The sequence below is a fragment of the Haliotis cracherodii genome, unplaced genomic scaffold (assembly GCF_022045235.1).
Source record: "Haliotis cracherodii isolate W230 unplaced genomic scaffold, xgHalCrac1.p SCAF_6, whole genome shotgun sequence".
NCBI lineage: Eukaryota > Metazoa > Mollusca > Gastropoda > Lepetellida > Haliotidae > Haliotis > Haliotis cracherodii.
In genome coordinates, this window is record NW_027266319.1 from 34,933,694 (window position 1) to 34,957,658 (window position 23,965).

General features: G+C 41.5%; 1 protein-coding gene across 1 annotated transcript in view; it reads right to left on the bottom strand.

Annotated features, from left to right (window-relative positions):
- The window catches only part of LOC139446379 (multiple epidermal growth factor-like domains protein 6), a 60,093-nt gene extending 37,682 nt beyond the window's left edge, over positions 1 to 22,411 (bottom strand). The window contains exons 1-11 of the mRNA XM_071227710.1: positions 22,342 to 22,411; positions 18,516 to 18,617; positions 14,011 to 14,262; positions 13,332 to 13,520; positions 12,441 to 12,677; positions 10,947 to 11,084; positions 7,804 to 7,941; positions 6,164 to 6,295; positions 4,398 to 4,535; positions 2,132 to 2,269; positions 947 to 1,084 (exon numbers count right to left, since the gene is read on the bottom strand). Coding sequence (XP_071083811.1) covers positions 947 to 1,084; positions 2,132 to 2,269; positions 4,398 to 4,535; positions 6,164 to 6,295; positions 7,804 to 7,941; positions 10,947 to 11,084; positions 12,441 to 12,677; positions 13,332 to 13,520; positions 14,011 to 14,262; positions 18,516 to 18,617; positions 22,342 to 22,411 — 1,672 coding nt within the window. The remainder of the gene's footprint in view (positions 1 to 946; positions 1,085 to 2,131; positions 2,270 to 4,397; positions 4,536 to 6,163; positions 6,296 to 7,803; positions 7,942 to 10,946; positions 11,085 to 12,440; positions 12,678 to 13,331; positions 13,521 to 14,010; positions 14,263 to 18,515; positions 18,618 to 22,341) is intronic.
- Positions 22,412 to 23,965: the final 1,554 nt, after the last annotated feature.

The following is a 23,965-nucleotide window of genomic DNA, read 5'->3' on the forward strand; positions in this document are numbered from 1 at the left end:
GGTACAGAAAGCAAACACAATCAATATGCTGCAAAATAACATATTGGGGACTCGGGTGCAAGGTTGCTACCTTGATTTCGACACGACATGTAAACTCACATTGGTGACATCCCCTCCCTGTTCTGCCTGCCTGACAACAGGGTATCACGACATGTAGTGCTGTTATGTAAACTCACATTGGTGACATCCCCTCCCTGTTCTGCCTGCCTGACTACAGGGTATCACGACATGTAGTGCCGTTATGTAAACTCACATTGGTGACATCCCCTCCCTGTTCTGCCTGCCTGACAACAGGGTATCACAACATGTAGTGCCGTTATGTAAACTCACATTGCTGACAGCCCCTCCCTGTTCTTCCTGCCTGACTAGAGGGTATCACAACATGTAGTGCCGTCATGTAAACTCACATTGCTGACATCCCCTCCCTGTTCTGCCTGCCTGACTACAAGGTATCACAACATGTAGTGCCGTTGTGTAAACTCACATTGCTGACAGTCCCTCCCTGTTCTTCCTGCCTGACTACAGGGTATCACGACATGTAGTGCCGTCATGTAAACTCACATTGCTGACATCCCCTCCCTGTTCTGCCTGCCTGACTACAGGGTATCACGACATGTAGTGCCGTCATGTAAACTCACATTGCTGACAGCCCCTCCCTGTTCTGCCTGCCTGACTACAGGGTATCACGACATGTAGTGCCGTCATGTAAACTCACATTGCTGACATCCCCTCCCTGTTCTGCCTGCCTGACTACAGGGTATCACGACATGTAGTGCCGTTATGTAAACTCACATTGCTGACATCCCCTCCCTGTTCTGCCTGCCTGACTACTGGGTATTACGACATGTAGTGCCGTCATGTAAACTCACATTGCTGACAACCCCTCCCTGTTCTTCCTGCCTGACTACAGGGTATCACAACATGTAGTGCCGTTATGTAAACTCACATTGCTGACAGCCCCTCCCTGTTCTGCCTGCCTGACATCCGCTCCTGCACTCCCCTGTGGTCTTGTCACAGATCTCTGTCACATTCAGGCAGAGGCAGGACTGGGTACAGTCGACTCCGAAGTGACCATCTCTGCACTCTAGAAAAACGAAGCGTATTGTTAAATTTTAGCTTTCTTACAAAATAGATCAGTACCAGTTTAACATATATATTTGATATACGACAAGCGTAAGTGTTCCTAAAGATACAAAATACACAGACTTTGAACCTCAATTGATTATTGGAAGCCTGGTGTCACAGTCTCATCTGAGGATTATGCACTGATGGAAACAAAGAAGGGGACGTCTTCAGTATAAAGGAGAGCAATTACACCTGACACAGTATGTTCCTGAGAACACAACAAGACGTTTCTCTAACGACTACATCTTAACACAACAGTAACTTAGGTTTCTATGCGCTTCCTGTTTGGTTTAAACATATTTCTATTTCAAATAAAAATTGGAATCGGTAAACAAAACAGCGCTTATTTGAATACCTCTCCCTACATAGAAATCAGGTAAGAAACATAGTCAAGGTGTATACATATGTAATATTTACACAAAAATACCTTGATGGTTAGTTATCAAGTATGATCAGCAGTGTCCGGTTTTGATAGTTAGAATGATGGGATTATACGTAATATTAAATACTACATAATACACAGAAGATACTTAATATTATATGTGAGGGTTTGGTGTATTTTGTAAGTTTAAATCTGCCAGAATTTGAGAAGAAAGTATCTCTTGATTTGCTTCAGTTGATAGGTCGTCACATCTGCAAGGTACTGTATTTATATCATATCCTTTTGTGTAATGTAATGAATTGCAAACAAAGAAGAAGTGTAGCGGGTGACCACAGGAACAACCTGGGCTGTCAGTTATGAATCTAGCGAATGTATGTCTGTTCCCCAGTACAGTATAACCAGTTTGCCATGAGGAATTCCCTGAGTTCAACTAACACTATACTTCAATTAAATATTCGTTCAGTGCAGGATGATAACAATAATGTTTTCAGATTTTATTCCATACAAAATAAAATTCAGACATGTTCTAAGAGTTGGGAGAACTGTACCTGCTCCTTCGTGCACTTCAGAGTACAGTAGAAAAACGGAAGATCAGATCTAGATGGGTATATATTTGTATTTTACCGTCACACCGAGCTCCCTGCCACTTCTCTTTACAACCGGTCTTACATCTCCCGTCAGTTCTACGGCATCTGGGGTTACCTCTCTTACACTGGCCACACACACCTCCACACCGGAACCCATAGCGCCCGCTGGGACATGCTGTGGGGTAGAACATGGCACAATGGTTACCTCCCTTACACTGGCCACACACACCTCCACACTGGAACCATAGCGCCCGCTGGGACATGCTGTGGGGTAGAACATGGCACAATGGTTACCTCCCTTACACTGGCCACACACACCTCCACACTGGAACCATAGCGTCCTCTGGGACATACTGTGGGGTAGAACATGACACAGTGGTTACCTCCCTAACACTGGCCACACACACCTCCACACTGGAACCATAGCGCCCGCTGGGACATGCTGTGGGGTAGAACATGGCACAATGGTTACCTCCCTTACACTGGCCACACACACCTCCACACCGGAACCATAGCGCCCGCTGGGACATGCTGTGGGGTAGAACATGGCACAATGGTTACCTCCCTTACACTGGCCACACACACCTCCACACTGGAACCATAGCGTCCTCTGGGACATGCTGTGGGGTAGAACATGGCACAATGGTTACCTCCCTTACACTGGCCACACACACCTCCACACTGGAACCATAGCGTCCTCTGGGACATGCTGTGGGGTAGAACATGGCACAATGGTTACCTCCCTTACACTGGCCACCCACACCTCCACACTGGAACCCATAGCGTCCGCTGGGACATGCTGTGGGGTAGAACATGGCACAATGGTTACCTCCCTTACACTGGCCACACACACCTCCACACTGGAACCATAGCGCCCGCTGGGACATGCTGTGGGGTAGAACATGGCACAATGGTTACCTCCCTTACACTGGCCACACACACCTCCACACTGGAACCATAGCGTCCTCTGGGACATACTGTGGGGTAGAACATGACACAGTGGTTACCTCCCTTACACTGGCCACACAAACTTCCATATTAGAACCCATCGGGTCCTCTGGGAGATGCTTTGGGCTAAACCAGGACACACAGGTGTATATATAATATGTACAAGATGCCTTATTAAACACACTGGATATATACTCACATCAGACTTGTATAAACCCACTACTCTCCAGCATACTAGTGTTATTTTATGGAACAATATGTGTTTCATAGTTAATCAGCTATGAATGTCTTTCTGTGGAAATGTCTATATTCGGTGGAAGATTGAATTAATTAATGTCAGAATGCCGCCCCCTGTCCATCCATTCTACAGCCACTGCTACAGTCTCCGCTTGTTTTGTCCCATGCCTAACTTCTTTTCTCACAGCGACATTGCCGACTCTCAGACCCCTGTGAATAAGGGTCCAACTCAAGTCTAGAATGATTGGGCAAGTCTAGATTACCTCAGCTCCTGAATTTAAGCATTGATCTGGGGTCCATTTATATGATTATTTATTTATTTGTGCAAGTATAATAGATAATTTCATTTCTGTGACTAAGTCTTAGTCTTATGTTTGTATTGAACCAGTAGTTGTATTCTATTAGTGTTCAGAGATACCAACTACCGTTGACAGTTCGTTATAAATTTATTATGCTTTATGATGATATCCTTCATCTACAGAGCTACAAATATCGGATGATGTACAACAGATTTATCACACGCTTATAGGAGATAAACAAACTGCGTTTTCAATGTAGAGCTATGCTGACTTTAGGTTGATGGTTGTCGATTTGAATTAAGGAAACACCGATGATATCCTGTCGCTGAATATACTCAAACATTGTTATGTAAATCAAATACTTTACATCCCACAGATGCTCTATTGGGGACATGTCAGGGGACATAGCGGGCCAGTCCAATGTTCGTATGCCTTCTGGTCGGAGATAATCGGTGACGACCTGCGCACGATGTGGTCTTGCATTGTCATCTTTCAGTTCAACATTTCTGCCGATAATTCCAGCGAATGGAACGACAGGACGCATACCAAAATTATGACGTCACACCCTCATTGTGACCCCCAATATATATGAGGTCATAGTCGGATATAAAGAAGAGCTTAACATCAATCCTCTTTGTTTCCTCAACATCTGAAACATGCTCTCGTAGTCAATATCCATCATGCTTTTTGCCCATCCCGTATTGTAACACATGCTTTGAAGATTGTTGTGACTGCAACTCTACATTGTACGTACACATCCTAAGCATATGCTATATGGGTTTGACATGTGGAGGTGATCACCCCGACTGCACTACTCACGTGTTTGACAGTCCAGTCCTGTCCGTCCGTCTTCACACCCAGAGTCACACTGACCGGTCTTCTTGTCACACACTTCATAAGTCTCCTTACATTTACACTTCCTGTCACATCGGCCACCAAACCAGAAGTTACTGCACTCTGGAACAACAACAGTCAATCATCCACGGGGGGTCTTGTACAGACAACACATAACAGTCAACATTGTAAACAAGGGTCATCAGAAGATGACAAATTCCCTCGTCCCCCACAAATTCGAAAGATGAAAAAAAAACCTTTTAAGTCCAACTTGATGAGAGAATTTCTTTCTAATCAGTCAAAGTCAAACTTGTTGCTATGGAAACAGGAGAAATTAATAGTTTGTAAATATCTTAATAGCAAAAGGCACCACGTCAACCTTTGAATAATACATGTACCAAGTCTGGATGAAAAATGTTGAATAATTGTTTAGCTGTGCTCTGGAAACGACACCTACTTCCGTTTCAGCTAAGGACCAGGTGTGGATAAAAAAGTCTTTCACAGTTTTGAAGTTGTGCTCTGGAAACGACATCTACCCCGTACCCTTTCGAGACAAGTCCAAAGTGTTTCCATGGAAATCGAGAAAAATAAAAATGCCCCAAATCCCAAAATAGCAAAAGGCACAACTTCAGCATCTGTGTGATATATCTACTAAGTTTTGTTGAAAGATATTGAAAGGTTTTTGAGTTGTACTCCGGAAATGAAATGATGACGGACGGACAGACGAGGCGTCGCCTATATCTCCCCCCCCCCCGCATTATATGTCGGGGGAAAACAAAACGTAAATGATCAAAACGGAAATATGCGTATGTGGCATCATCTACGGAAAATAAAAATATATAAGTTGTTATTTTGAAGTTTAAAGGACTCCCAATGATGCGAATGATACATGTGCTGTCACATGATGCGTTCATTTCTCATCGAACTTTAAAAAATGACGCTTTCAAAGTGTAAACTTCACCTTTTGCACTGAACCCCATAGAAACGGTCCGTACACTCTGCGTGGTAGACACAATTCGTTTACATTGTGGACATGGTAGGTTGGGACGACTGTACGAGTACGCACACCTTTATGTGCTATTACACTCATATCTTTTAGTTTCGGTCGTTAGGAAACTTAAATTAAATCAACTACCTTTTTTTGTGGAAAAGTTCTCGAATCTATTTGACTAATTGTCACGTGAGTGTCACAGATGGATTTCCTGTTTTATGTCTATTTATTTGATTACAATATTTCCTGTTTATTTTGTTATGTATCTGTATACTAGTTTATTGTGTGTGTGTTCTTATAGACACATTGATTGTCGCGTATTAATAAAAATACATTTTTTTAAATTTTGTGTTTCCAAGCGGCAAATTTTGCCTTGGTCTGTGGGTTCGTAAACCTAAAAAAAGGAAAAGTTCCGCCTAAGTATTGAACTCTTTTTAAATTCTTCGTGGTAATAGTTTGTCAGTCACTCTCCTTCACATGATGATCCTAATCTTTAGTAGAAATATAACTGGAGCTCTGAATGTGTAAATGGACGCTGTGATCGTATTCAACATGTCGTGAGTATTTATCCCCAAAACATTTCGTTCTGTCTCGGAGACGAGTCTGAGACAATCTTACACACGCGAATAATATACATGTAAGTTGAAACACTAAAGAGATCATGTAGATTTGTAACCTTTCTAGCATGTAACTTGGATTAAAAGTAAACCTTTTGCATGATGTCCTTAAGTATTGCAGCACTTTGTTAATGTCTCCTTACGTTTACAGAGCGGGGTCATGAATCCTGGATCACACTTGGCACAGTATCCTCCTATCTTGTCACATGGCACTCCCCCCTGACATCTCCCACACCTGGATGTACAGTTGAAGCCGTAGGTCCCGTCCTGACACGCTGTGAAGTGAACCCTATGGTTAAAGCACGAAAACACATGCCTCCTAGTGCGTTGACGTTGTAATAGTTCAGGGCAAAACTATACTTTATTACAGTACACATAGGGGTGAAAGCAAACTTTATTACTTTTATAAGATGCCGAATTTGAGACTAACCTTGTGTTTAATTGGGGATAGGTTTGAAATCAAATCCGTCATAAGCGTGGCCGTGAATTGAAAATTCTCGAACAGGCTGACAGGCCGGTCCACCTAACTGCCCTTTCCCTTACGTTAAGGAACGAAATACGTCTTAAAAAATAAAAGGACACTAAAATAAGCAGTTTCTGGTAAATAAAACTCATTGTAACATCGGTTCAGTGTGTGGTTGTCCGTAACTCCGTGCCGCAATAAGAAGGATTTGGGGAGTGTAATGGCGTCACAGTGGGCCAAACATGGCAGAGGAGGTACAGCTAGGTATGTACAGCTGTTGTTAGTTTGACTGCAGTATACTGCTACATGCCCTACGTTAAGCAACACGTGTACAATCGCTAATGATTGCTCACTCCTGGACAACTTTGTGTCTACTGTGGCACTGGCTCCCTGGTTTGGAAAAGTTGGGGGAAACCCCATAGCACGAGAGACGGTTAACATCATCTTGCCATTTCTCTCCCCAGGTAATATGTTCAAATATCCGACACCGTTAAATGATGCATATGTTACTCTTACACGTGTACCCACTATGAAGTAGTGTGCTTGTTTGGTCAACGAAATCACTTGCCTTGCATATTTTGTCTCCAAAACCCTTGAGAATACACTATAAAAAGGAGTACAACTCAAGTCTAGAATGATTAGGCAAGTCTTGATTGCCTCAGCTCCTGAAATTAATCATTGTGCTGGTCTCCATTTGGATATTATGTTTTCTATTTTGTAGATATATATGTTTTAAAGATGATAACTTCATTTCTAGGACAAAATCTTTGTCTTATTTTTGTATTGAACCTGTAGGTGTGTAAATGAGAATACTTTACAGACAATGTATATATATATATATATATATACATACAGTCTCAGCCCAAGATGCAGATGCTCTTTTGGGGACATGTCAGGGGACATCGCGGGCCTGTGCAATGTCCGTATGACTTCTCGTCGGAGACAATCAGTGACGACCTGCGCACAATGTGATCTGGCATTGTCATCTTTCAGTTCAAAATTACTGGTGATAATTACAACGAATGGAACAACGACAGGACGCAGGATTTACCGCATACCAATATTATGACGTCACATCGCTCATTGTGACCTAATACATATGACGTCATAGTCGGATATCGAGAAGAGCAATGCTCTCAGTTTTCTCAACATCTGAAATAAGCTCTCTTAGTCAATATCCATCATGCTTTTTGCCCATCCCGTTGTCACACTTGCTTTGGAGATTGTTGTGACTGCAACTCTACATTGTACGTACACATCATAAGCATATGATACATGGGTTTGACATCTGGATATGATCACCCCGACTGCACTACTCACGTGTTTGACAGTCCAGTCCTGTCCATCCGTCTTCACACCCAGAGTCACACTGACCGGTCTTCTTGTCACACACTTGATAAGTCTCCTTACATTTACACTCTCTGTCACATCGGCTACCAAACCAGAAGTCACTGCACTCTGGAAAAATACATCACAATAAACAATCATCGAGTGTACGGAAGGTCGTGTAAAGACAAGACATAACAATCAACAGTCCATGAGAGTACGGAGAGTCTTGTAAAGACTAGACATAACAGTCAACAGTCCACGAGAGTACGGGGTGTCTTGTAAAGACAAGACATAACAGTCAACACTCCACGAGAGTACGGGAAGTCTTGTAAAGACAAGACATAACAGTCAACAGTCCACGAGAGTGCGGGAAGTCTTGTAAAGACAAGACATAACAGTCAACACTCCACGAGAGTACGGAGAGTCTTGTAAAGACAAGACATAACAGTCAACACTCCACGAGAGTGCGGGAAGTCTTGTAAAGACAAGACATAACAGTCAACAGTCCACGAGAGTACGGAGAGTCTTGTAAAGACAAGACATAACAGTCAACACTCCACGAGAGTGCGGGAAGTCTTGTAAAGACAAGACATAACAGTCAACACTCCACGAGAGTGCGGGAAGTCTTGTAAAGACAAGACATAACAGTCAACACTCCACGAGAGTGCGGGAAGTCTTGTAAAGACAAGACATAACAGTCAACACTCCACGAGAGTGCGGGAAGTCTTGTAAAGACAAGACATAACAGTCAACACTCCACGAGAGTGCGGGAAGTCTTGTAAAGACAAGACATAACAGTCAACACTCCACGAGAGTACGGGAAGTCTTGTAAAGACAAGACATAACAGTCAACACTCCACGAGAGTGCGGGAAGTCTTGTAAAGACAAGACATAACAGTCAACAGTCCACGAGAGTACGGAGAGTCTTGTAAAGACAAGACATAACAGTCAACACTCCACGAGAGTGCGGGAAGTCTTGTAAAGACAAGACATAACAGTCAACAGTCCACGAGAGTACGGAGAGTCTTGTAAAGACAAGACATAACAGTCAACACTCCACGAGAGTGCGGGAAGTCTTGTAAAGACAAGACATAACAGTCAACACTCCACGAGAGTACGGAGAGTCTTGTAAAGACAAGACATAACAGTCAACACTCCACGAGAGTGCGGGAAGTCTTGTAAAGACAAGACATAACAGTCAACACTCCACGAGAGTGCGGGAAGTCTTGTAAAGACAAGACATAACAGTCAACACTCCACGAGAGTGCGGGAAGTCTTGTAAAGACAAGACATAACAGTCAACACTCCACGAGATTGCGGGAAGTCTTGTAAAGACAAGACATAACAGTCAACACTCCACGAGAGTACGGAGAGTCTTGTAAAGACAAGACATAACAGTCAACACTCCACGAGAGTACGGAGAGTCTTGTAAAGACAAGACATAACAGTCAACACTCCACGAGAGTGCGGGAAGTCTTGTAAAGACAAGACATAACAGTCAACACTCCACGAGAGTGCGGGAAGTCTTGTAAAGACAAGACATAACAGTCAACAGTCCACGAGAGTGCGGGAAGTCTTGTAAAGACAAGACATAACAGTCAACAGTCCACGAGAGTGCGGGAAGTCTTGTAAAGACAAGACATAACAGTCAACACTCAACGAGAGTACGGGAAGTCTTGTAAAGGGTTTATTTTAAAGGTTAAGTATTTTCAACCCAACAACAGATAAAAATGTGTTATGGGTTCGTGTGTATTCGGACCATAATTGTTCCACTATTCATCCATGTCACTGTCATTACATATCATACAGTAAGGTTCCTGTTGTAAGTCACCAAAAGTGGTTATACTGAAATCAGAGCAGTCCTCATATCTCTGAGCAACAGTGTGTGTTGTCCTGCATCCCATGATGCGATGCCTACAAGCGGAATCACCCAACCATTGTAAACAAGAGTCATCAGAAGATGACAAACTCCCCTGTCCCCCACAAATTCGGAAGAACAAATCATCTGACTGTTACTTTAAGTCCAACTTGGTGAGAGAATTTCTATCTAATCTGTCTGTCCGTATACAAGAGTAGTTCTTGAGCTATCAAAACAATACCATGGAATTGGGATTCGGAACTTTGTATTTCTATGTCAGGTACACGCCACTATGAACAGACTCAAGGCCAAACTTGTTGGCATGGAAACGGAAAAAAATATAAATTCTAAACACCCCAAAGTAGCACATGGCACCGCTTGGCAACCTGGTGTTTGTGTGTGCACAGTTTCAAGAAAGAATACCTATTAGTTTAAGAGATATGGTCCAGACAAACACACCACCATGAACAGAGTCAAAGTCAAACTCAATGCCATGGAAACAGAAAAAATTAAAAATTTGTAAATTTCTAAATAGCGAAAGGCACCTTTGATTAATACATGTACCAAGTTTAGATGAAAAATGTTGAATAGATTTTAAGTTGTGCTCCGGAAACGACACCTACCTCCCCCTTTCAGCTGTTTATGTGCTGTCACATAATCCGTTCATTTCTCAACAAACTTAAAAACATATGACGCTTACAAAGTTTAAAATTCACCTTTTGACGTTTACACGAGTTTGGACAGGAACTACTTTTCACGGGAAGTCCCCGAGTGCAACACTTCCAAATGGTGTCCCTTGGTTACCATGATCATGATCATGAGGATTGGCAATGATCGGACAACATCACGAGGAATAATAAATGTCTGTTATTTCACTTTCAATGTGAAAAATCCAAATCCTAACTCGTCCATTGATAGGCATGTGTTTCATGTTGAGTTACAGTTATTTCTGATTCTAAATAAATAACATTAACTCTCGTTGATTAATAATGAGATTTTGGGTCACTGCATTCCAGTGTTACTGGAGAAGTAAATCGCCTAAAATGTGATCCACGATAAAATTGGCATCTCTTAAACTTCATAACCACAAACTTCGGCGTTTACACAGTACAAACTAAACCACTCCAGTAAACCAACATGAAATTTATTTCTGAAGTAATTGTATGACTAGATCGTGTAATGTAAGGCAATTCCTCATGTCTGCCTGGCCTGGTACTAGGTTCAGCACAAGCAATTCCAAGACACCAAGGTGTCGGATCAAAGTCTTGATACAAACCTTTGCACAATGATCCACTCCACTTGTCCTGACAGCCACGGGTACAGCGCCCATCTACCTCGTTACAGTTCCGATCCCCTCCATCACAATGTCCACACGTCTCCTTGCATCCCTGGCCATAGCGTCCCAGGGAACAAGCTGTAACGACATTGCAGGGCCTTGGCATCACAATGAAATGGTTTGTCCAGTGTATTTATGCCTTAGAGAAAAATACCTGCAAGCTTATTATTACAGGTACCCTAATATTATTAAATTTGTTACATTGCTGTCAAACACAAAAAGAAGTATCTTACAAAATGTGTCCATGTTCATATATTATGCCTCTTTATACCGACAGAACCTTATGAAAGAATAATCTTAGCTGCTTGGTATTAGGAAACTATTGTGTATATACATTAAGTACATATTTATAGATATTTGCCATCTGAATAAACTACAAACAAAAGAGTTAGAAATGGTATTAAACTACTAGGCTGTCATATGATATTGTGGGACGTGATATTACAAATGGTTAAGTATAGTTATATGTATATGAAATGATATGATGTGATGTGGTGTGATATGATACATGAGGGGATATGATGCAATATATTATGTGTATTATAGAAATTGTGTAAATACTGTTTTTTAGTGTACATATTATATGGCTTGCGGTCTTCCAGTGTTGAATAAATATTGATTGATTGATATGAAATAAATTGGCATGGAATGACATGGAATTATATGGTATGATAAGATAAGATATGATGGGACAAGCTATGACATTGCTAATGTGTTGTGTGATATGACATGTTGAAATGTGATACAATATAGTTGTGATATATGGTACGATGGTATGTATAGTATGTTATGATAATGTTATATGAAATAATACTATATAGTATGATCTTATAATAATGATACAATATGATATGATGTTATAGAATATGTCGTATGATATAACAAGTTGTGATGTGGTAATATAGACATTATGAAATTACAGGGTATGGTATTGTACTGAATGTGTGAAATAATGTGACTGCGTTGAAATGCGCGGTGGAATGACGTGAGGTGATCTGGTGAGATATGTACATAAATTGTATAAAACTGTATATTCTTCAACTTGTACTATAGGCCTGTGGCCTCTTCAGTATGTGAAATAAAGAAAATTCGAAATGAAATGGTTTGAAGCATTGGTAGTATAACACAAGGAAATTGATTCCCTGACTCATCGCATTTAATTTACATACCTTTCAATAAATGAAATCACTACTTACAAGATAACCCCCCTTATGGATAGGCAACATGAACTTTCCTTCCTGACATCCAGTCCCAGTATATCCATAGGAAACACATTGTTGGTCAACACGTCACAATGAAATGTTTTGAAGCATGGTTGAAATAACAAAAAGGAAGTTATTACAATTCCATCCCTAACCCATCATTTTTAATTTTACACACTTCTTAACATAATAAATCCGTCATGGGTTGGTAGATGAAGCAACATGCACTTACTTTCCTGACATCCAGTCCCAGCATATCCGTCAGGGCACCCACTCTCACAGTGTCCAGTGGCTTTGTCACACACCTCGGATGTGTTCCTACAGGAACACCAGTAACTACAGCCAGGCCCGAAACTCCCGTCAGCACAGCCACTCTCACAGTGGCCAGTGGCTTTGTCACACACCTCGGATGTGTTCCTACAGGAACACCAGGAACTACAGCCAGGCCCGAAACTCCCGTCAGCACACTCTGTAAGAAAGTAAAAACGTTTTATTGGTATTTTGTTGTAACTGAATAGTAAACTCATACAGGTGTTATAAACCTTCGGTGACGTTATCCTATTGTTCTCCAGTCGGGTTAGATCTCATGAAGAAGGACGTTTTAATGTCCCTTTTATATAATACCCCCGGGGTTTTATAGGATATTCAAGTCATATTTGCTATATAATGTGTTATAATATCCCAGGGATTTTATATAATGTCCTGGGTATTATATAGTACCACAAGGCTACAGAGGTGTTGATAAGTCGCACTGCCTTTTAGAATGTCCTTTTCGAGATCCGTACGCCAGCAACAGATATTTTACGCCCGTTTCCTAAGGTTCATGGAAAGTATGTTCGAAACATAAAAATGTTGATAAATGTTGTGTTTAAGGTTTATAAGTAAGATACAACACTTCCCCTCGGGTTGTTATGATATCTAAAACCCTTTCCCTCTGAAAATCCCTTGGGATGCGGGTTTTAAACATCATAACAAACCTCGGTCGTGTTTTATCCCACGCTTATAACATTACCATGATTACCTCAGAAGTAAACTTCAAGTTCAGACATGGCTGATCACACAAAACATCCTATTTGATCTAAGTGTTTGTCAAATTAAGAAATCCGTAATATGCGTTCATTACCATATATTTCCACTTCACACAGATTGAGAATGTACTCCGAGCCATTCAATGTTGGCAGCTGAACAGTGACACGTTGTCCACGTGTAGGGGTGTCACAGTTGATGCTGACAGGGGAGCGGGGAGGGTAGTACTGGCTCTGTTGATAGCAGAGGTTGTTGTCTACGCCGACCAAGAAACCTCTCATTCGTCCTGGAGACAAAACAAATCGAATATAAACGAAGGCGTCAACACGAGGGTATAACGTGGTAATCGATGTCGACTGAATCGAAAACTAACTGTCTGGTTAACCCTGTGTATGTTTCAAGGGAAGTACGTTTATTTAACGTCAATAAGATCAAGGGATCTTACCAGTGAAACATTGACGGTGTTGTTTTGTCGTACGACTAGTCCTGTGACAATGCGATGATCACCATCATTGCGATTAGCACACTCACAGAATAAACATTTGGTAAATAAATTAAACGGAAACTGCACACTGTCAATCATTATCGAGAAAATTAGTAATTGGTAATATTCCAATCATATGTCCCCAACAACCGTGACCAGTTTTTTACAAAGGTATTAATAGAGTATTTCAGTTTCCATTTGGTTGTATATTATTCCTCTTGGTTTTTTTATGGAACATTATTAGAGGGGTCAGTCGTGATTCATTACTGTAGAGTGTGTTAATAATACTTGCTTGGAGTTGAAAAGAATATTGTGAGATTGGTGATGAGGTGTGTCTCTCCCAGGTCCACTGTCCACCAGGCAGATGTCCGGTTTGTCGCGGTGTGTGTGCAGGTCCCTGACCAGTACCTGCTGCTGGTCACACCGTCCACAGCCAGGGAGGAAGTCTTGTTCCCACACACGTCTTCCTGGGCGGCTGTACTCGCCCACTTACAGTCATTGATAGTGCTGCTTTGTTGTGTTTGTTTGTTCAGAGCGATGTTCCCTGTTAATAAACATATTGAGTGTGTTCTAGTGATTCCATTGAGATTAATTCTTTGGTAAAGCAGTAATGTACCATGAATTTGGAAATGAGTCAATTCTGATTCAGAAGTATTGGTAGACAATATCCACCTCTGATTGCAACAGCCGATTCGACGGCCGTATCCTTTGTAGAAAAGTGCTTGTTTCTGGTCATAGTTGGTAGACATATAAATAACAATGTATAATGACTACAATAGTCACGGTATGTGTCGCAATACAGTTGGGCAGTTAACACGACAGAAATCGACGGAGAGAGTGGTACTCACGTTACACTGAGCGTCATGACGTCGAAATAGCGGCGTGCGGTGTATGTGTAGAACTAAACTTGCAAGATTTTCTCTTTTCTCTTGAGGTTCGCACACTCAACGCGTGTTGGAGTACGAAGTTGCTGTGCTACACACGTTCAATGCCTGTTCATATGTGAGCACAGTATTATGAGTGAGTGAGTGAGTTTGGTTTAACGCTACTTTTAACAGTATTCCAGTTATATAACGGCGTGTCAGCTTAATGTGGGTGGAAAGCCCGAAGTGATGCAGGTTTCAGACGTTTACCACTTCGGTGAAACCCACGAGCACGGGTACGGTGCTGACAAACCTAGAAACATAATCTGGGCGAACCGGGATTCGAACCCAAAATGATAGGTTTCTGGCATGCCCAAGGGACGCAACTCTGCACAGAGAATCGCGGCGCCTTAGACGACTGGGCCACCCGTGCCCCCGCACAGTATTATGAAGTACAAATACACACCAGCACCAAAATTGGTTTCTACAGTAGTATCAGTGTATTCAATTCACAACAGGGCAATTCAAGTCGACAACATTTTCAAGACGTTGGACAGAACCAAAGCTCAATGTCTCTTCGCTAGCACCAATGCGTTCGCGTCACATTTAATCATGATAGAATCGCGATAAACACATTGTGTGTCAATGTAGGGCTACTGTAGGTTGACTGTAGATTTAACCGTGCTGTATTGAATTTGGAACTGAACGTGCAGAGTTAAGTTTCAAATGTTAAAATAGCGCGGTTAAACCAACAGGTTACCAATATGTAGCACCAATACCAATATTGAAAACACAGTATGTTCATCCTTAAAACCACCTGGATCATACATCAACGTTGTATAATTTACTATGGCGCCGATAAATTTTATCATGAACGTCTATTTGATTGTAAACCTCGTTATCTCGAACTCGAACTCCAGAATGTCGAATTAATAGACGTCAGACTGTAGTCCGACAGTCTCCACAATGGGGCCAGGGTCTAATGTCGTTACATTATACTCCATCTAAACTATGGAAGACTCGACATACAGTAGACTATGTTAATAACGAGCACGCTTATAACGAACTGACGCATATAACGAACTGGGTTTGTTTTGTCCCGGCAATTTGCTGTATATTTTATCATAAAATGATTGACCGCCATAACGAACACGCTTAGTTTATGGTAACTTCGACCTCCTCCGTGTCGGACTAGTCCATTTTATACACAGGTGGGTATTTCCCGCATATTCTCACAATCCTCATATCGATTACCTGTATCTTTTCTCCAAATGACGATTGTCATATCTCTCCGTCTTTTGGAGGCGACTGCTCGGCCATCGCAATTATCTGCGTTGCCTAGCTTCATCGAAGGGGAACAACTCACTTGACACTCCCTTCTCAACAATAACGTCCTTCAATACACGACGTTATCAAGTTGCGAGCACGTGTTCGAATCTCCAGAAATATCCTCATGATAGAACAATGTTTTATGGTGAAATAGATTTGAGGATACATACCGATTTCTTAAACATATTTCACAATGATATGCCTGATAACACGAGTAAATATAAAAAAAGTTGGCAAACAAGGAAGAAAAACGTACAACTTTATGGATAATAACTGGTTTATTGCATATAGCGACGATTCGATGTAGATTCTTGCACCGTTATCCAGCTTGATCATGGTGTAAGCATCTATATCGAAACGTGGTTTATATTCATAAACCAGAAGTTGTTATACATCGAGGAAATAAATGTTTCATATTTTTCTGCTCTATAATGAGAAAATGTGCGATTGCATAGTCCGTCCACACAGTCAAGCAAAATCTGTTTGGAACTTTTGTCTTCACGCGGGAGGCTGGACTAATAAGAGCAGTTTTAAAGTTACCTGAAAGTTTGAAAGTGAGTGACCGAGTTGGATTTTAACACCTCTTTTGAACAGTATTTCAACTATATCACAATGCATCAACTGGATTGTTCTGCACATACAACAAGTTAAGGGCAAGTTAACATTTACACGTGCAGCCAGCAGGTTTGTTCTGCAGCTACAAGTTGAGGGCAAGTCAACAATTACATGTGCATCCAGCAGGTTTGTTCTGCACATACAACAAGTTGAGGGCAAGTCAATATTTACACGTGTATCCAGCAGGTCTGCTCTGCATATACAACAAGTTGAGGGCAAGTCAACATTTACACGTGCGTCCAGCAGGTTTGTTCTGCACATACAACAAGTTGAGGGCAAGTCAACATTTACACGTGCATCCAGCAGGTTTGTTCTGCACATACAACAAATTGAGGGCAAGTCAACATTTACATGTGCATTCAGCAGGTTTATTCTGCACATGCTACGGGTCGAGGGCAAGTCAACATTTACACGTGCGTGCATCAGGTTTGTTCTGCACATACAACAAGTTAAGGCAAGTCATCATTTACACGTGCGTCCAGCAGATTTGTTCTGCACATACAACAAATTGAGGGCAAGCCAACATTTACACGTGCGTCCATCAGGTTTGTTCTGCACATACAACAAATTGAGGGCAAGTCAACATTTACATGTGCATTCAGCAGGTTTGTTCTGCACATACAACGAGTTGAGGGCAAGTCAACATTTACACGTGCGTCCAACAGGTTTGTTCTGCACATACAACAAGTTAAGGCAAGTCATCATTTACACGTGCGTCCAGCAGGTTTGCTCTGCACATACAACAAATTGAGGGCAAGTCAACATTTACACGTGCGTCCATCAGGTTTGTTCTGCACATACAACAAGTTAAGGCAAGTCATCATTTACACGTTCATCCAGCAGGTGTGTTCTGCATATGCAACAAATTGAGGGCAAGTCAACATTTACACGTGCGTCTAGCAGGTTTGCTCTGCACATACAACAAGTTAAGGTAAGTCATCATTTACACATGCATCCAGCAGGTGTGTTCTGCACATACAACAAATTGAGGGCAAGTCAACATTTACACGTGCGTCCAACAGGTTTGTTCTGTAGCTACAAGTTGAGGGCAAGTCAACATTTACTCGTGCATCCAGCAGGTTTGTTCTGTAGCTACAAGTTGAGGGCAAGTCAACATTTACTCGTGCGTCCAACAGGTTTGTTCTGCACATACAAGTTGAGAGCACTTCAACATTTCTCATTACCCCGACTGGCGTGTTCTGTACATTCAACGAGTTGAAAACAATTAAAAATTTACACATGCTCTGGCATGCCCATAACTTCTTCAGAAGTTTGAACTGTGTCAATCATTCGTTTTGACGCGGATCTTTTCATGCCATCTCTGTGGACCAGTAATTTGCAACATCTTATTAATACTCTAAATGTTGACCAATAAGTAGTACTATGATACGTTTTGAAGTTTGAGACTGTGTGCTTTATGTACTCTCTAATTATTGAACAAAACAGTTTCAGTAACAATGGCACATATGTTTCAAATTCGTTACATTTCAAACAGAGTTATTTGACATTCCATCGTGGGTTGAAAATAATCATTAAAATTTTCCTGTACATCATACGAATTAATTCATCTTGACTAGTCCTCCAGTCGCCTAAAGCACCAGAGCAGAGCAGAGTCTGGGTTTCACCAAAGTAACATTTCTCTCTTTCCTCCACATCAAGTTGAAACGCTCTGATGTAACCAAACCCACTGATTGCACGGCTCTTGTTGCATGGCTTGTCACTATAAATGACATTTTCAGCAACTGACTAATGGATGTTTCGTCATATGACACATTACTTCTTTCTTAACCACTTCGGCTATTTGAGTACGAAATCAAATTTGAAGACACCTGGCATCTGAAATAATTTCTTTTCTTTTCTACATTATAGAATTAGCTGCAGGTTAAACTTGTATAAAGTTGGCATCGTGAATGTTTCTATTGCACTGCCTCATCTCTTTATTCATTAAAAGCATTCGTCAATCATCCTAGATCGATTGTGTTCTACTCACGGATCTGACACGTGGGGCCTGACCAGCCCTGGAGACAGCCGCCAGTGCACCGGAAGTTGACGTCACATCCGCTTGTACAGTGACACTCACGTGATGATGAACCTGAAAAAATGAAGTTATTGTATGTGTGAACATTGAACATTGAACATCGAAATAATTTGTTAATTTCAACATTATGTGTCTTCTAACACGCATCAGACACCCCTTGAAAAAATTAGATGTGCCGTGGTCATCCAACTCCACACTAACCTAATACTGTCGACTTATTTTGTTTTGTAATAGTGCAGTTGGGATGGTTCGGATGTCCCAGAAGCGGTAAACGACAGACAGGAACTGCTCCTAATTGTATGCATTATAAAAGAGCCTGGAGACAAAGGGATTTCTGGCATTAACTTCATCAACGACGAATGGGCGTCATCAATGTGGATATTTTGATATCTGCGATGTCACCACAGCACCATTTGTCGCCTTTCTGACAGATACACACAGTTCAATTCCACTGCAGACTGTCCGAGAACCGGCCGACCACCCCTGCACAGGATCGCTACATTCGACTGTTCCACCTACATCATCGCAAAGCAACAGCTACGGAGACTGCAGGACGGATCCCTGGTTTGAGTAGGATATCGGACCAGACAGTCAGGAACCATCTTCGCAGGCTGGAATCCGACCCAGAAGACCAGTTATCCTCCCTCTTTTGCAACAGATCCATCGACAGCGACGCTTGCGTTGGTGCCGTACCTTACAGCCTTGGAATATTGAGAAACTGGAGACGAGTGTGGTTTAGCGATGAATCACGATTTCTTCTTCACCGGCGAGATGGAAGACAACGTGTTTATCGTCGTCGAAATGAGCGTTTTGCCCCACATTGTGTACATAAATTCGACAAATGTCACGGTGTGGAGGGCCATATCCTACACCGCGAGATCTGACTTGGTTGTGGTTCAGGGAAATTTGACAGCAAATTGCTACAGAATCAAATTCTTCAACCTCACCTTCTTCCAATCATTGACCACCAGAGGGAACTGTTTAAACAGGACAACGCTCCACCGCACACATCTCGTGTCACGGTAGACCACCTCATAATGCCAACATCGATCTCCAGAACTCAACCCAACCGAACACATCTAGGAATAACTTGATCGACGTGTACGTCAACGTTAGAACACACCGGAGATACTCCCACCACTGGCTAACACGTCACAAGCAGAATGCCGGAGAATTCCACAGGACAGAATTCGTACACTTATCCAGTCAGTGACGAGGAGATGTAGAGCCGTTATTGCTGCCCGGGGCGGTCACATGAGATACTGACTTCAGTGCAACCTTGTGGCCTTATGTGACATGACAATGAACAGTTTTCAATGCCTTTGTACAACGACAACATGTGACTATCGAACTCCAAAATTTCATATTTGTATCAATGATATTAAAGTAAATTTATCGACTTTATTAGGTACAATAAATTTACTAAAAATCTACTTTTTTGGGAAGAGTGTATATTATCTGCCAAAAGTTTTGACCAGACGCGTCACAAAATTCACGTATCTTTTCAGTTTCAACAAATGCAGTACTGCATTTATTTCTGTATAGTAGAAAGTAGGGGAATATGACCAAATCCATACATACATACATACGCACGCACGCACGCACGCACGCACGCACGCTAGCGTAAAACACGCCGAGATTGATTTCACTTTTTCCAATTCTGAATTTGGGAAGTGAGTGTGTTTTCTGAAGGCGATGGGGACAAAAGATAATGGGTTCGGTTTTGTCATCATTGAGCTCAAGATTCAGCTTTAAATACTGTTAACACACTCTTGGACTTGAATGACAGGTAAATCTGAGTAGCACCTGCGTACAGGTGCATAGAAATCACAACATCAGCAAGGGGAGCTGTATAGGTGGTAAAAGCAGTGGACCAAGTACATTAAAGTTACCAAGTGAAATAAATGGCCGAGGCGAGAGTCAGTTACATTAACAGCCCTCGTCTGTTTGAACTGATCACTGGTAACTTGTTTAATGGTACATTTCTATCATGGAAGACGAGGATAAGGTTGCTCATTCCACACATAACTTGAACCAAGATTATTTAGATGACCCAGTTTTCAGCTATTTCTAAACACTTTTTTGTTTAATAAAACAGCAATACCTTAGTCGATTTGTTAGTTGTAAGTTTGGCCAAGAATAAGATCATGCTTTCGGGATAATTTGGCCTCTTCCTACATTCAACCTTATGACATATACCGGGGAATACTTTTCTTTCTGCATTTCCTACAAACTATATAAACGTTAGTAAGTTCAATTTCCTGAAACTCCATATTGCTGATGCATAAATTAAAATTGGTAGATCTGGTTTGGTCAAATAAACTTAACTTACAGTCTACATCCGCGTTAATCCGAATTTCTCATTCTTACATACAATACATACAAGGATTTTTCGTATGTGCTACAGGTGCTTTTGTTGCTGTTATAAACTTACAGACTTCTTTAATACAATTCCATGGTACTGGTCTGGAATAGGCTCTCAAAGTAAAATTATCCCTCATCTTCCTGAATCCAAAGATGACAACTTTTGTTTACTTCATTTACAGACAATTCAGATTTGACAAAACATATTCAAGTTCCGCTGTAAGTCTAAAGCACTTTCAGCAAGACCGCCTCCGTTTTCAAGCGGTTGATCGCCTGCCCGGAAATATTCATTGCACTGTCGATTTGTTTGTCTCATGTCATAATCTACGAAACATCAATGACGATAAGAGCATTTCCCAGATTACAAAAATATCCTCCGTGGTCTAGTGGTAGAACCATTCGTCACCTCTCGCCCCTTTCCGTAACCTGCAGCTATTCGGCTTGTCCCGGAATAACACGAGTTGGTCACGAGTGGTGGAAGAGCGTCTGCCCGGAGAACGGAAGGTCGTTGGTTTAATCCCCGGCCGCACAATGCCAAAAGACGTTAAAGACAGTATTTGTTCTTAACCTGCTTTGCGCTCGACGTGAAACGGGCTAATCGAAGAACTGGTCGGCTCGGAGTCAGTATACTGTGTTTGAGTGGGGTATTCATGTTAAACTGTGGCATGGTATCTCAGTGGGCTTGTCCGGACTAGAATGTAATGTTCTAATGATAGATGTTAACATTGATGATTATGAACGGAATTCTCTGTATAAAGAAGAGTCGATTGTACAATTCCGACTATATCAGGAGCATGTGTTTATGAATCACTATCAAACAGTGATGATACCAGGTGTTAACGAAAAGGTGAGCGAATTCTGCCCCATCGGTGGCACCCGTCACAAACACATGCAAAGGCAAGTCAATTGTTCACTTGAAACGGCAAGTCAAAAAAGGGAATTGCATCGGATTCGTTATGCATCTAAATATGAAACATATAAAGAAAACTCCTTTATTTCTTGTTCAGGGGGTAAATCTGTGGAAGTCAAAACGAGTCCACCTCACCTCGTTCTTTTTAAAACTGAAATAGACTGATTATTTGAGAACCGGAAGTCACGTTTGGAAGGTTGGCTTTCTTTCTTTCTTACTAATAAACATAGAGGCATTGGAAATATATTCAATCTGGTAATTATACATTTGAGATTATATAAATAGATTCAATTGACCTGGATGCCGTTGTACAAAACAACCTCAGCGCTACGACTACCGTAAGTCTATGTTAAGGTATGGGAGTTACGATCACCTTAGCGCTAAGATCGTTTTGTACAACGCCACCCCGGAGACACACACAAAATGGACAAAACTGTGTGCATTTAAAATAGGTTTTATATATACCCCTAATATGACAATGACTAACTTGTACATGATTCTTACCTTGCTGGATCAGGCATATAAACACTGCATGTAGAAGTAAAAGACAGAGTGTGCAAACTGGCTGCGCCATATCTGACTGACTGAACACAAGGAAGTATATTTTAGCTTTATATATTAGGTCAATTGTAATATAAGCACTTCAGTCAACAATATAGTGTATCAACCGCCACCAAACATCCCCCATGTATATGTAGATAATGATGCGTGGATACTGATACTGGGAGGAAGTTGGACATTCTCTTACGAAAGCCCCTGCATGAAATATTCGGTACGATGCATTGTGTGTTCTGGAGATGAAGGTTACCTGAAAATGCTCAACGGTTTCTCACAGTTTAAATATTCCATTTTGTTTTTTCTCTCCCAGCATGTAAAGCAATCTATTAAAGTGAAACCTATTTAAGTGATCGCTCGTCACGCCGTGTTCGAATTCCTAAACAGGTTTAATATGTCCATTGATAGTGGCCCGTGATATATTTACATATTGCTTAACGTGACGAAAAAAAACATAATCACTCATTCATACACACATAGTGTCATCATATCGCCGTTTGAGCAGGAATATTTGTCATTATATACACCACCAAACAATGAAATGGCCAATTGGCTTTCGCCAAGGATGTGTTTTAAGTCCTATACTTTCCTCACTTGAGCTGTATGCTGTATACGCACTCTGGTAGATATGGCCAACAGCTTTTCCCTGATATGAAAGAACTTATTTTTTTTTTGCTACTTTTTGCAGATGATGTGCTATAACTGGTCCACAGAAGCAGCTTGAGATACTTTCGGAATATTCGGATGAATAGAAACTTAATGTTAATTAAGTTATTTCACTGATTGTTTTTAAAAAATATTTGATTCGCAATCTATTTTACTATATGTGTCTGCGATATGGGGTTGTAAAGAGTTTTATACCGTTGAATAGGTTCATCTCCTTACTTGTAAAAAGGTCTTTAATGTTGAAATGTCAACCTAAATTACTATGGTTTATGGAGAATGCGGGAGATTTACCTAAGAAAGCTTACAACATGCTCGTACATCTCGATAATTTCGTATCGGTAAAATTACACGGGCCTCTTGTGAACGTGCATTGCTTTTGACAATTGCCTTGATTTCATTTTACAGATCCCAAACAATTGGTTGTGAGTGAGTTGGGATTAACGTCGCTTTTAACAGTATTCCAGTCATATCGCGGCGGGTGGGATTAAAGCCCCAAGTGATGCAGGTCTCAGACGTTAACCACTTCGGTGAAACCCACGAGCACAGGTATGGTGGTGACAAACCTAGAAACATAATCAGGGCGAACCGGGATTGGAACCCACAATTTTTCTGGTGTGCCCAAGGGACGCAACTCTGCACAGCGATTTGCGGTGCCTCAGACGACTGGGCCATCCGTGCCCGCAAACAATTTATAATGCTAATGTGTTAATTAATTAATGCTTATCGTCAGTTCAAGTCACATATTTATCAAAACCACGGAATACCCACTCTCTTTCTTCATCCAGGCTCTCTCTATTGGACCGGACACTCTTTTTAGCCACGAACATTCTTTCTTCACCCCGCCTCTCTCTATTGTCCAGGACTCTCTTTATTGTCCCAAACTTTCTTCATCGCCCCCTACTATCTT